This window comes from Cygnus atratus, chromosome 26, assembly GCF_013377495.2.
Source record: "Cygnus atratus isolate AKBS03 ecotype Queensland, Australia chromosome 26, CAtr_DNAZoo_HiC_assembly, whole genome shotgun sequence".
NCBI lineage: Eukaryota > Metazoa > Chordata > Aves > Anseriformes > Anatidae > Cygnus > Cygnus atratus.
Window position 1 is genome coordinate 3,926,316 of NC_066387.1, and position 13,270 is coordinate 3,939,585.

Sequence of the window (13,270 nt, forward strand, 5' to 3'; positions counted from 1 at the left end):
CAAGCCAGTCCCGAAGGACCGCGGGTGCCAGAGGAAGACAAGGGCAGCAGGGTAAGTGGCCGCTCAAGCTCAGTGGGAGCCCCGCACACCACAACCTCCCGCAGGCTCAGCCGGGACTCGAGAGCAGCACACCCAACCTCTGCCGCCAGTCCTGGGCTGGCGGCTCTGAGGCGGCCGCTGGTCTTGAAGCATCCGCCCCGCCCCGCCCCGCCGCTGCGCACGCGCGGCAGCGCCCAGCAGCCGGTAACCACCCCGCCGCCATCCCCCCCCCTCCTCCCCATCCGCCCGCTGGCGCACGCGCGGTGCCGCCTCGAGCCGGCCGTGAGGTGGCGCACGCGCCGCCAGGCGGGGCCGGCTGGCAGTGGAGGCCGTCCGGCTGCGCGATGCATCTTGGGCGTGACTGAGGAAGTAAAATGGCGGACCTAGCGAACGAAGGTAGGCGGGCGCTGGCGCTGCGCAGCGATGCCGGCCGCGGGCCCGTCACCGCTCCGCCGCCGGCTCGGCCGCGGGGCCGCCGCGCTCCCGGCTCCGAGCCCGGCCCCGGCTCCGCGCCTCGCTCCCGGGGGGGGTGCGCCCGGCGGCGGGCCTGCCCTCGGAAGTGCCCCCTCCCCGCGGCCTCTCCGTGCCCCGGCCCCGGCGGGGCGAGCGGCCGGACAAAGGGAGCTCCCGGCCGGGCCGCCCGCCGGTCCCGCTGCGCCCCGTGAGGCGGCGCCGGCGGCCGCCTCCCGCCGGGCGGTGGCACCGGCGGCCGCCGGGTCCCAGCTCCCGCACTTCCTGCGCGCAGGCAGCGGCCGTGCCCCGGGGCCCCCGCGCCGCTCCCCGCTGCTCCTCGGGGCCGCCGTCCGCAGCCTGCGGGTGTTAACAGCGCTCCCTTGGCTGCCGTGCTCGTTAATCCATGCCCCAGCGAAGGGGGTGACGGAGGCTGCTGGGTAGCACTAGGCGAAGTGTAATAGTTTTTTCTTCAGCTTAAAAATTTCTGAAATAAAGAACTCATCTTTATTTTTTTTTTCTCTCTAAAGCCTAGGGTAACCTGGGCTGTGCTAGTGTAGGTTTTGAGGGTTCTGCTCCAAGGTGTGCAGACTTGCTTAACTGACAGTGGGCACCAGCAGCTTGCGTTTGAGAATAACTCCCCTTGAAGTCTCAGTAAAACCAAGTTTGTTCTCAACTGTCTATTTCTCATTATTTGTCTTGGGCTAATAGAGGGGGTGAATCTCTGAAGGAGGCAAATGAAAATGTGCGTAGCCCCTTCTGTGAAGAGTTTTTCTGATACCTGAGATCTTGTTCCAGTTGCATTTACGCTTCTGATATTAACATTTAAACACTAGGAAGCAAATATCTGTTGTAGGTGTAGCTTTTGAAGAGGAATCCTACCAGCAGCTAACCACATAATTACACTGAAGTTATTTGACAAATCCTCTGATGCAGCATGTCTTGAGCTGTTGGCTCCCAAGCTGAAGATGTGCTGTCAGTGCACAGAGAGGCATGATAAATAGTTTTGAGGGCTGTAGTAAATAGTCAAATATGTACTGATTATTGGTGAGAAATTTGCTGACAGTATGTAAAACCTTGTAATAAATTTTGATGGCATGTTGTATTTTTTAGCACCCAAAGTTTGGGAGTGGCTGTCTTAATTTGTGTGAGTCCCTCACTTTACCTCCCTGTTCTAGTGGGAAATACTAAGCTGAAAAGTGAATTCTAAATTACCAGTGTTCATTACATCATTTGATGCTGACTTACCTTGTGTTTATATTCCTATCTCTGTATTTCTGCAGAATCTTGTAGACTTCCTGTGGTGGAAAAAAAATCCTAATGTGGTATCATCTGTACTTTTTCATCTTTCTCTCTCTTCTTCCCCTTCAGACCCTTTCCTGACTTCAGTGATTTCCCTCACCTGCTAATCTCTTTAGTTTGTGCTCGCATCTCCTTCCAGAGTTGCTATCTTCATCCTTCCCTGTTGTGTTTCTTCTCTCAATAAGAATGGGATTTAAACTGCCTTAAAGTTAAGCAAGATCAGATCTCTTCTGAACTATTGGCTGTTCAGCTCATTCTGATGTCATTGTACGGTGTTAGTTTTCTTTCCTTCAGTTCCACTTTTGACATATCCATTATTGGTATACCGGAGCAGACAAATGTACTTTCTGGAACTGGTGTCTGCTGGAAGTCAGTGGATTCTGTGATCTTTCTACTTGCATTATTTGCTGTCTCTGATACTGCAGTGATACTCTCAGGTGACTTTGACCATTTCCTCCTCATTCTTACACGTATCAGTGTTCGACTTTTCCAGGACTGTAGGTGAATGTTTTCTTTCCCCATACTGCGTATTTTCATTGAATATAAATAATGACTGTTTCAATACTGATAATTCTTTGATCTACTTTGTATTAATCTTCTTTTGTTTTAAGTGTTTGAAAGCTAAACGTTCATGTTCACAAACCAAGCTTGATTAAAACAAAGCTCTTAATATTCCTTAATCTTGATTGGTTTGTACAGCAGTGCTGTCTCAATCATACTTCATTATGAAGTGCGAAGCTAATTATTCCTTGACGCATAATAGGCACAAGTACGTAGAAGGTGGTTTCTGTCATTTTTGCGGAATGTTTTTGCTTAGCATGCTTAAGCAATAGCTCTTCTTGTTGGTTCATGCAAGTGAAGCTCACTTGGGATCTTATCTGTCTGGTTACTGCAACAAACCTTCTGGCCTTGAGAAGTGCCATTTTGTTCTGCTTATGTCCTTGCAGCTCACTAATACGTAGCATTTTTAACCTGTCACTTTTATCATGGCATTCCGTTGTTTCAATTCATTCATTCTTTTCCAACAGGTTACTTTTACCTTCTAGGTGCTGACTGCTCTTTTCTTACTCCATTGTCTTTCTTAAACCAGCACTGAGATGTCAGTAGTCTCCAAGTAACCATTCCATGTCCTCTAAGTCTTCAAACTATTCTCATGGACAGTCTTTCTGTGATGCATTTCTTCATAGCTCCAGTGTTCCCAGAACTACTTAATTGTTCTCAATCTAATTGTTCAGTGTTTTTTTCCATTCACTTGTCTTTCCTTCTTTTTCTCGGGTGTGTTGGTGAAACTGCACCTGGTGAAGCTGTTGGTGAAGCTGGTGAGCATGGAGCTAATGAGGAGGAAGGGGGAAGAGCTCTCCAGCTGTTTAAAGTTTGATTGACTTTATCACAAAGACTTAGTGAGATTGTGATGCAGGCTTTGGGGATTGGCATCGTGAGGAGCTTGACGGTTGATTTGATTTGTACCGTCACTGAAAACCAGGATTTTGAAATAGTATTCACAATTGTTATTGTCACTATTGTGTAAAATAGTTATCGAATGGTATTAGAAATTTCCTCTGAAGTCTTTGGTATGATCTTCTTTCTACATCAGTATTCTAGCCAGATCGCATCTTAAAATTGGCACTTCGCATCCATGAATCTGTCAGTGTTGTATGATGGAGAACTAGAAAACTGTCAGGCTTATATTCACATAAACCTGAATGCTCTTCTCGTTAACTTGCTGTTAATATACAACTAGTAATTGGTATATAACTTGTTTCTGAAGCTGCTCTTTAGGTGATATGATCTCTTCATGTTGAGCATGAATTATTTTATTTCCTTTCAGTTGTTGAAGAGGTACAGGTTTTTCTCATGGCTAACACTTGATGACTTCCTTTACGTTTCCCGTTCAGTAGGTGCTTCTGTGTCAGTTTTTCCCTCCAGCTGTACATTTGGAGAAAGGAAGGTCTTCTGCTACTTTGAGGGCAAAACCTGGCATTTACTACTGTCTCTACAACTTACAGACCCTTTGAGCAATATCTTCCCCTCCTTGGTAATTTTCTTCACTAACGGATACAAAGTGAGACTGAGTGATTTGTTTATTGATGGGACTTTTTTTTTCCAGTTCTGACTTGTAGCATTTGCTTTATGTGAAGTGTATGTGCTGAAATAGTAAAATGACCTAATGCAGAGGGTAATTTATTAATGCGACAAGGGCTCAGGAAACAAAACAACACATGCTCTAAAAACACAAAAGGTTTGTGCTTCAAATATGATGCAAAATTTCTTCTCATCTTAAATACGTAAAAAGCATTCTACATTCCCATGTCAGCTGTGGAAGCACTACGTAGAAGTAGCCTTCTTCATGTTATAGAAGACAAAATAAATGGTTTGGAGATGAACCAAATAATCAGATGTTTTAATTCATAAAAAGCAATTTATTAGAGTTTTGAAAGTGAGGCAGAAGCATCTTTTTTTTTTTTTTTTTTCCCCCTCCCTCCTGTTGTCAGTTATATTCGCTATGACATCATTTGTGAAGTCTGGATGTAAGTGATCTAATGACATTAGGTATGATTGGACTTTTCTTCTGGGGTCATTTTCAGTGATCAGCTGCCGGCTTGGTAGCTTGCTCATTGCTTTCAGTCTATTCATAGCTATTGGGAGAGACAGGAGTCTTGTTTTGTTATCAGCCCCTTTTATAAAGCTACAAATGCCTGTTTGTCTCTTTTTTAATTTGTATATTATCTTTCTGATGTGATTGCTCTGCTTTTCGTAACTTAAGTAGTATTAAGGTGAAAGAACATTTTTTGCTGTCTGAGCTGCTCAAATAAGCATAATTAAATTTAACCTTGAGCTTAATTTTTTTTTATCTTCCTTTCATTCAACCTTTAGTCAAAGGAACTTGTCTTTCTACTTTGAGTTGGCACCCATCACAGTCAGAAGGTTACTTCTGAGTTCACAGTGGTTGGAACTTCCTGCGTGAAGGCTGTAAATCAGCACCTACGGAAAAGCATTTTTTTTCTTAACGTGCAATTTCTTTTTTCTTTAAGACAGAAAGTCCCTAAACTTGAAACAAATTTAGTAGCCTCGGTGATTCGACATTTGATTCCATTCAGCATAACCTTTTTTAAGCAAGGAACAAATGGTTTTAGTGAGTACTGTTTTTTAAATATATATTTGTTTTATGAAACCGTATTATATCAGGGAATGTTGGAAGGACATTTGTCTTTGTAAAATTGATTGGCTGTGGTGTATCTGATTCCGCATACAAGTTTATTCCTTAACGGAATTGAAACAGTCTGAGTGTGCGGTTGTGTTCTCAAATCAAATATTTTCTCTTTGCCTGCATGCTTCTTTCCATAACATTTTTTTTCCTTCTTCTTAATAAGCTATTGCCATCTAATATTCTTTGACTGGCACAGATTTTGTCACTACCACTTCTTTTTTTCTCCCAGAATGTAGTATAAAGAAAACACATGCAGTTCTTTTCCAGGATTGATACCATGCAGGCTTGTATACACGTAGGATTCAGCCCCTATTTCATAGCTGTGTTTTGACTGGTACCAAAGCAAACAGGAAGAACAGCTTGTGTGGTAAGGAAGCAAAATATGCTGAGAAAATGCTTATAATCCATATATCCAACGCTTAATTCTGTTTGTAACTAATAGGCTTTTTTTATTGCCCATTGTTTTTATTTTTTGAATATTTTTATTGGTACTTATTTTACCAAAATCTTACAGAATGGTAAAGAAAACCTTCTGTAACATCTTTTCCTTTTATCCTTAGCAATATTGTAGCACTGCAGTTAGTGTGAAGGAACAAGCTGAGTTTTCCTTCAAATCCTATCAGTGTGTCAAAATGTTGGGGCTTCTCCCCTCCCTAGGTATTTTTTTTCATTCTCCCTTCTTTTATGTCATTCTTTTTTTGATGAATATTTGTCACCCAGCTTTACTGTTCATTTCTGTCTTGGTTTTACCTCGTTCTGGTATGCTCCGACCAAGCTGAGCTGGAAAGGATAGGTTCTGCTTGGGAAGAGCTAAGTAGCTTTGCGTGGCCAGGCACTGTGGCAGCTGCTGTGAATGGAAGTTTTTGGAAGAGGTGCTACCAGTCGTATGAGTGTTGAAGTCCCTTATATTTTCCTTAAAAGATGAAAAGATTATGTACTAGTAGTGTTCTTGGTGATTGCTACTATGTTTTGCAGTGGTGTAAGGATGTAAGTGAGGAATAGTTTGTGGGAAAGAAAATATCTCAGTAGGACAGTTGGTCTGCCTTGGAAAAAGCAGACCAGTTTTGGGACATACATGCTTATCTTCAGATCTGAACTAAAGATCTGTCTTGAAACTACATAATTTGAGAACCAAGTGGGTCAGTGATTAACTTGGTTGTGTTAATCAGTTAAACCATCCTGGAGAAAAGGCAGTTGGTAATTCTGAGTCTAGAAGAAAGCATAAGTAAGAGAGGAATTGGTAAGGCTATGCACTGCTGCCCAGAAGATTTAATTTAACTCTTCTTTACAACTTGGAGTGCCTTGAGGTGGAAACTGGAGAAATGGAAGTGAGTTGTAACGTGTCCTTGAAAATCAGTGTCCATGTTCCCTGGACTTTTGGAATGGTACTGCTGGGCTTTATAATAAGTGAGTTACGTCTTTCCCTCAAGGAACAGGTTTTAGGAGATCAGAAGTGGAGCGGATATTTCCAGGGAAATGCTCTTTCACCACCCAGTGCATGCTGAACGTTTTAGACTTCAAGGGAAGTACGTTATGTTTTTTGATAACTCAGTTTTCTTCCTTCTGTTGATTGTGTGTATCTGTTGATTGGTTCCTGGGGTCTGCAACTGCAATGTCAAAACATTAAGCAAGTAGAACATATACAGAAAAAAAGATGATGCAGAAAGACACCTCCCAAGGAACCCTTCCCCTTTGTACCGCCATCAGTCTCAGTAACATTAGAAGAAGATGTACCAATGTTTTCTTGAGTGGAGCTAGCCTGTGCTTCAGGAATGGGCAGCAATTTCAAACAGTCCAGCAAACCCTCACTTCGACAGAAATATCCAAAATTTCTAGTTTTTCATAGGTGTACTGCCCAGACTGTAATGTACCCCAGAAGCCTCTGGAGAGCTGGGTGTGGAAGTGAACTCTTACTGGGCAGCTGGTAAGGACGGACACCTAGATCCTGGTGAGGGGCTCTTTAAGACAGCTCTCAGGACATTGCCTCCTAGGAAATATCCTCTGGAGTTTGTCTGGGAGCTAAAATTCAGAAATTGCCTTAAATATTAAGAATTGCAGGTACAACAAATAAAATTTTTATAGTGCATTGCAGTTCATTTGTTGGTCTACCCATAAGCCTTTAATAGATAACAGTTCACCACACTGAATCTGTTTCATGAATTGACAACCTAATTGTCCTTATCCGTTTAACACTTATTCATTGTTCATAGCTATTATCTACTTTTTGTCTCAGGTGATATATTATGAGTTAAAGTCAAGGCAGTTGTTCTCAACTCGTATGTGTTTTTTTTTGCCTGTGTTACAAGTTTCTGTGTATTCAGGTGCTGTTGCACTTTTAAATGGTAAATTTAAAAAAAAAGAAAAGGTTTGCAATGCCGTGGTTCTTAGCTTTAAAAAATAAAATCGCCTTGTCATGAACTTGCTACAGCGGTGCTGCTGAGGAATTCAGAGTTGTTGCCGTGACATAGGGTCTGGGCTTCTAACATTTCAAAGTTTCGTTTGGGTGACTGAGATGGGAAGGGGCTTGGGTTGCATGATGCTTTGTGGCAAGGCTGAAGGAACTGGGATTTTCCATCCTAGAGAAGGGAAAGCTTCAGAGAGCGACATTTAGAGCTTTCCACGGCCTACATGGAGGTTATCAAAAAGAGGCAGGCTTTTCTCAGTGGCGTATGTTGAAAGGACAAGATGTAAGTCATCAACTGAAAGAGGTGTTCAGACTGGATATATATATATTTTTAACCCTAAAACAGTAAAGCAATAGAAGAGATCACCCTGGGAGGCTGAACAGCCTCCATCTTTGGAAGTTAAGACCATCCTGGATAACCTGATTAAATAACCTGTAGCAAAGGAGAAGAATGCTTTTGTTGCCTCTGTCACTGCTTTGCTCAGGGATTTACTACGTGAGCCTGATAACAATATGGAGAAATGGACATCTGCAGTATTCGATTTTCTTTTTGTGTGCAGTTTTAGCCTGGCTTTTTGCTTATGGGACCTTTAAAAATGGATTCAAAAGGGACATGTTTTTATGTCCGTACACTTGAAATATCCACTGGGTTTTTAGTAATGGGTCACTTCATGCTGCAGTGAAGGCTTAAAACTTTGCATTTCACAGAATCTTAGAATGGCTGGGGTTGGAAGGGATGTTAAAGACCATCCAGTTCCAACCCCATTGCCACAGGCAGCGATGCCACCCACTAGATCAGGTTGCCCAAAGCCCCATCCAACCTGGCCTTGAACACCTCCAGGGATGGGGCATCCACAATTCCTGTGGGCAGTATTTCAAAAATACTCTTGTGTCCCCTAGAGTTGCCACCAGCTTTAATGGTTGCATCGGTGTGAACTTTTGGTGAGGTAAAATGAGGCCATGTTTTGTCTAGTTGTAGGAAACTTGGTTGACAATTGTAGACTTTGCTACAGCTATAAAGGAGGAGGAGTAAAATGGGTCTTGAAGCTAATGTGTCAGAATAAGATCGTTCTTGCAGCATGGGTTTGCTTTGAGGGTGATATTGAAATAGTGGATCATGTCCTACTGAGGATTGGTTTTGTCCTCTTTATTGAAAAACAATATGGAAGGTGACCTGGGTACAGGGAAAGCATTAAATACTAGAGCTCATTAATACCGTACAGAAATGCATTCCAAAAACATGCTTAGGAATCAGAGCAGAAAGTTAAAGCCAGACATTTGAATGGGAAATTAGACACTGGAGGTTTTTTTTTTCCTTTTTAACAAATGAGGTAACAAATGATCAACGGTAACAAAGCTTTTCTTGTAATGTCTTCAAGAATGAATGCCTCTGCTGAAAATGTTTCCTCAAAACTGTAAGGCTCAGAAAAATATGCAATGGCTTGGTATGGAGGTCAGATTAGACAACGTAGCAATCCTTGCTTGCTGTGGGCTAGAATTAGGCAAATGCTTTGCCAGCCTTGTGGTTGCTTTCCAGACTTCAGAAAGGACATGATGAACAAGTGAAAAGATGATCTTTGTACAGCTCCCCATACTTTTTTTTTCTCCCTATATAAAGAACAGATCTCTTGTGCTTCTCAAAGGAGTAAGTCTGTAAGAGAAATAACGATCATTTCTTTAAAGGCTTCGTATATATGCACCAGAAACTGACTTAAGATTGTGCGGTTGTCATTGAAGTGTGCAGTGCCAGTCAACCTCTAAAAAATTAATGCTGATTTAGTGGAAGTAATTTTCTGAAAGTATTCTCTGCTAAACAGTGTATCCATTGTGTAACGGTACAGCAGTACGTGCACACATCCTCAGCAGTGCTGTAAGTTTAGGATTCACAGTAAGGAATGTGCCTGGTTAAGCAATGGCATGGTTGGTAGCAACGACTACCTGCTGTAGTGCCCTTGGTCCTGCCGGCTGCCAGCTTGTCCAGTGTCTCACAAGCAGCGAGGAACAGGGAGCTTTCTAAACCTTGAGTTTGGAGGATGGTGTTCCTTCAGTACCTAGAAACTCCCTTATCTTGCGCAAGTCTTATCTCTCCTTTCGCCTTCACTAACAGATCTCACTGCAGTTTTTCACTAGCTCCTTTCCCCAGCCTTATTTGCTGTAGCTGGGCACAACCTGCAATGCTTGATTTTCTTTTTTTTCTTTGGTTCCTCCAGCCGGTCATTTTTGTTCCTGTGAGTTTTCTGCTCTTGGCATCCCTGTGCCTTTCTTTGAGGCCTGTGTTCTGTCACCAGACCCTGTCTCCTGTTTTGTCCTGTTCCTTTGCATCAACTTCTTTGGCTCCCTGCTGTAGCCTTTTGCCAGGCAGCCAGTGTTTCCTGTGGCCTTTGCATCTCTGGGTCTGTTTTTGTTTGTTTGTTTCATTTTGTTTTTACTGTTTGCTTTCTTCTGCCTCAGGGCTTTGATCCTGTATTAAGTACTAAATAGACAAGTAGCTGTTTTCTGTTTGATCCTCTGTGGTATCTCTGGAACTCGGTACAAGAGTCTTGGGTATGTCTTGCACTACACAATCAAGTCTTGATTTCAGGCAGCTCTCCGAAAGGGAAGAACACTAATACGGAATCTTATTGACTGGATGGGTAGTCTTGGATAAAACTAGTTGGGTAGAGTGCGTGCTAGTCACTGCTGTAACTCCCTCATTAATTAATATTATAGACCAAGTGTGGTAGAAAAAATACAAGGAAAATCACTTTGAAGTAAAGTGTTAAAAGCTCGGCCCCCTGCACGAGGAACCTCCCCCAGGCAGGTTATAGGGAGGCCAGGGGAATCAAAGAGGAGCCCTGGCTTCTAGGGATGCAGGTGTTCCTTCAGAGTAAACTGAAGAACCCGTTCCCTTTCAGCAGACTCTGGTTTTCGGACAGGAATAGCAGTTAAGTTTGTCTGACTGTAGATAACTTTTGATTTTTGAAATAGCTTGTCTGCATTGCCCTCATTAATAAGCATTTTTAAGATTCAGCATTGTGTTGTGGGTAGAACTGCCAGAGAAGAACTTAGAAAACAAAGGAAAAAGAGCAGGACAAATGCTGTAATGGTTTTTATTTCTTGGCTGTTTTTACCTTTTGTCAAAAATATTATACTAATCTTGCAAAGTCAGTCTTGCAGTGTTTTTGCTTGGTTGTCCCTCTGGGTAAGACTCATAGGAGGGTGGAAAGTCCATCCTCACAAATAAGTGCACAGAGTTCTTAGATTATTTTTTTTATGCTTGCCAGGTAAAGTTTCATTTTTGTAACCTAAACCGATGTAATAGCTAGCAGTTCCCAAATGGACAATCTCATCCCATTTTTCTTCTATTCTGTGTATTCCTACGCTGACCCAAATGCTTTACTGATCATTCTGCAACTGATGTATGAAGAATTTTGTGATCCTGTCCTTTTTTCGAAGCGAGGTAATTCTTGTTGGCTTTATATTTCTCTTTTGTGGTATCTTTTCAAGTTCAAAAAGATTTACAGTGTCAGTTTTTATTAAGTGCCTAGTCTTGTTCATAGAACTAAATAATTGCAAAGATGGAACGTCTGCAAAGAAATTAGTCAAAATACAGCCCTCCCTGAATTCTCTTGTTTCACAGCAGTCTCCCCCAGAAGACAGATTTAAATGTTGTACTCACCTCTAGCCCTGCAAGCATAGAGGAGGGTTGCTGACTGCATACTGAATGTGCAGTTTGTCTTCAAATACAACACATGCCCACGGTATAATTTTGTTGAACTCTGAGGAAAGCTCGCTTCCTGTGTATTTCACACCACCCACCCCTTGTTTTGAGGTCATTAAGGACAAAGGAAAACGTGCACTCATTCCAGAAATTCAGTCTGGTCTTGACCAAAAGTTGGTATGTTTAGAAAAATGTCCTGCTAATGCTTGAATCTGAACTTCAAGTACATAGCGGACTTGCTTTTCAGTTACATACATGAGGCTGGTGCCTCTGTGATAATACAAATGGGATGTTTGGTTTAAATTGTGTATCTGTAAACAGTTAGTTTCCTGTACGAAAGCAGTATGTTGGTGTGTGCAGCAGAGCTCCCTTTGCACTGGTGCATTACTATGGGAAAGGAAAAGCCTTCGCTGACAAGACTGATGTGCTCAAAAAGTAAACTGTCATAGTAAAGGGCCTTTTCCTGCTGATGTACCCAAGGATGATGAAAGTACTGCTTTAACATAGAGAGATCTGCAGAGACGAGGAAACTGATGGAGCTTTCAGGTATCAGTTCTATCAGTTGTATTGCTGTTCTTAAAACACTTCTTCCTATTGAAGATCAAATGCTTAATAATAACTACACGTTACCAGGAACCAGTCAAACAATTCGTGTAACCGAGATTTAACTGGTCTAGAGATTCATTGTCTGTCAAAGCATCATAAAGCATAACATCTTAGTTAATAATTAATGTGGTTGGGGAAAAAAAAAAAAAACACAACAATTTTTCTTTTTGCAGAAAAACCTGCCATTGCTCCACCTGTCTTTGTATTTCAGAAGGATAAAGCACAGAAGGTAAGGAGATGTTGATAATGTATATTAACTTTTTTGTTCTGTAGCCCTAACTCATATAACTCATATTCTGTGGTGAGCAGCCACTTGTGTATATTTTTCTGAAGGTGAAGATGGACAATAGAGCATTAACACTATTACTGGGCATAGGGTGAAGAAGTACTAGGCAGAAGTGGGAAGAGGTATTGTGTCATGAAGCAGGCAGCTCTTCAGACAGAAGACAGACTGAATTTGGGAGAAAGACTGTCTTCCAAGCTGTACCTTGAAAGGAACAGGCGGCAAAAGAGTGCTGACAGTTGAAGTTGCGTGAAAAAAAATATATAATTTCTTTTTCTCATAATGGAGTCAAAACAAAGAAAAGACAGAGGACTAGTGGTCTAGGTTATTACTTTTTACCGCAGTCTATTTTTGTATCTCATATCTTTGGTTAGTACACTATGAAGTGTTTAACTACTTTTGAAAATGGCCATCCTGTTGCTTCACCTTTCCCTCTGCCCCCTGCCCTGTGTTCCTGTCCCCTGCCTTTGGATCAGAGGTGGCAGTTGCACAGCGTTGAGGTAAGTTGGAGCCACGCCACAACCTGCCGTAAAGTGTTCTGGGGGTGAGCTTGTGAGGAGCCGTATCCCCCTCTGTTCAGCTCTGGTGGGGCCACACCTGGAGGGTGCTCCAGCTCTGGGACCCCAGTAGAAGAGAGACCTGGACGTGCTGGAGAAAGTCCAGCGAAGGCCCTGAAGCTGGTGAAGGGACAGGAGCCCCTGTGCTGTGAGGAGAGGCTGAAAGACCTGGGACTGCTCAGCCTGGAGAAGAGGAGGCTCAGGGAATCTTATATCAATATAGATAGCATATAATTATATCTTGTGTGTGTGTGTAGCATATAATATATGTACACTACCTGACTGGAGGGTTCAAGGAGAATGGAGCCAGGCTCTTGTCAGTGGTGCCCAGTGCCAGGCCAAAGGGCATTGTGCACAAACTGAAACACAGGAGGAGGACGGAGATGTTCCATCTGAACACCAGGAATCATTTCTGTACTGTGTAGTGACAGAGCACTGGCACAGGTTACCCAGAGAGGCTGTAGGGTCTCCTTTGAGATCTTCAGAAGCCACCTGGACGTGGTCCTGGGCCCCCTGCTCTGGGTGGCCCTGCTGGAGCAGGGCTCGGACCAGCTGAGCTCCAGGTCTCCCTCCCAACCCCAGGCATTTTATAATGTTGTGAAGAGGCTGGTACAGCTCATCTTGTGGCTGTAGGAGGAGCAGGCCTTGGGAGAATAACGGCAACATTGAAGGAAGGAGCAGGACCTGCCATTTAGTGGAAATTGCTATTAAATTGAAATAG

General features: G+C 43.0%; 1 protein-coding gene across 1 annotated transcript in view; it reads left to right on the forward strand.

Moving 5' to 3' along the window:
- The first annotated feature begins 294 nt into the window (after positions 1–294).
- The window catches only part of RANBP3 (RAN binding protein 3), a 45,711-nt gene continuing 32,735 nt past the window's right edge, over positions 295–13,270 (forward strand). Inside the window, exons 1-2 of the mRNA XM_035568203.2 lie at positions 295–435; positions 11,883–11,938. Coding sequence (XP_035424096.1) covers positions 414–435; positions 11,883–11,938 — 78 coding nt within the window. The 5' untranslated portion in view covers positions 295–413. The remainder of the gene's footprint in view (positions 436–11,882; positions 11,939–13,270) is intronic.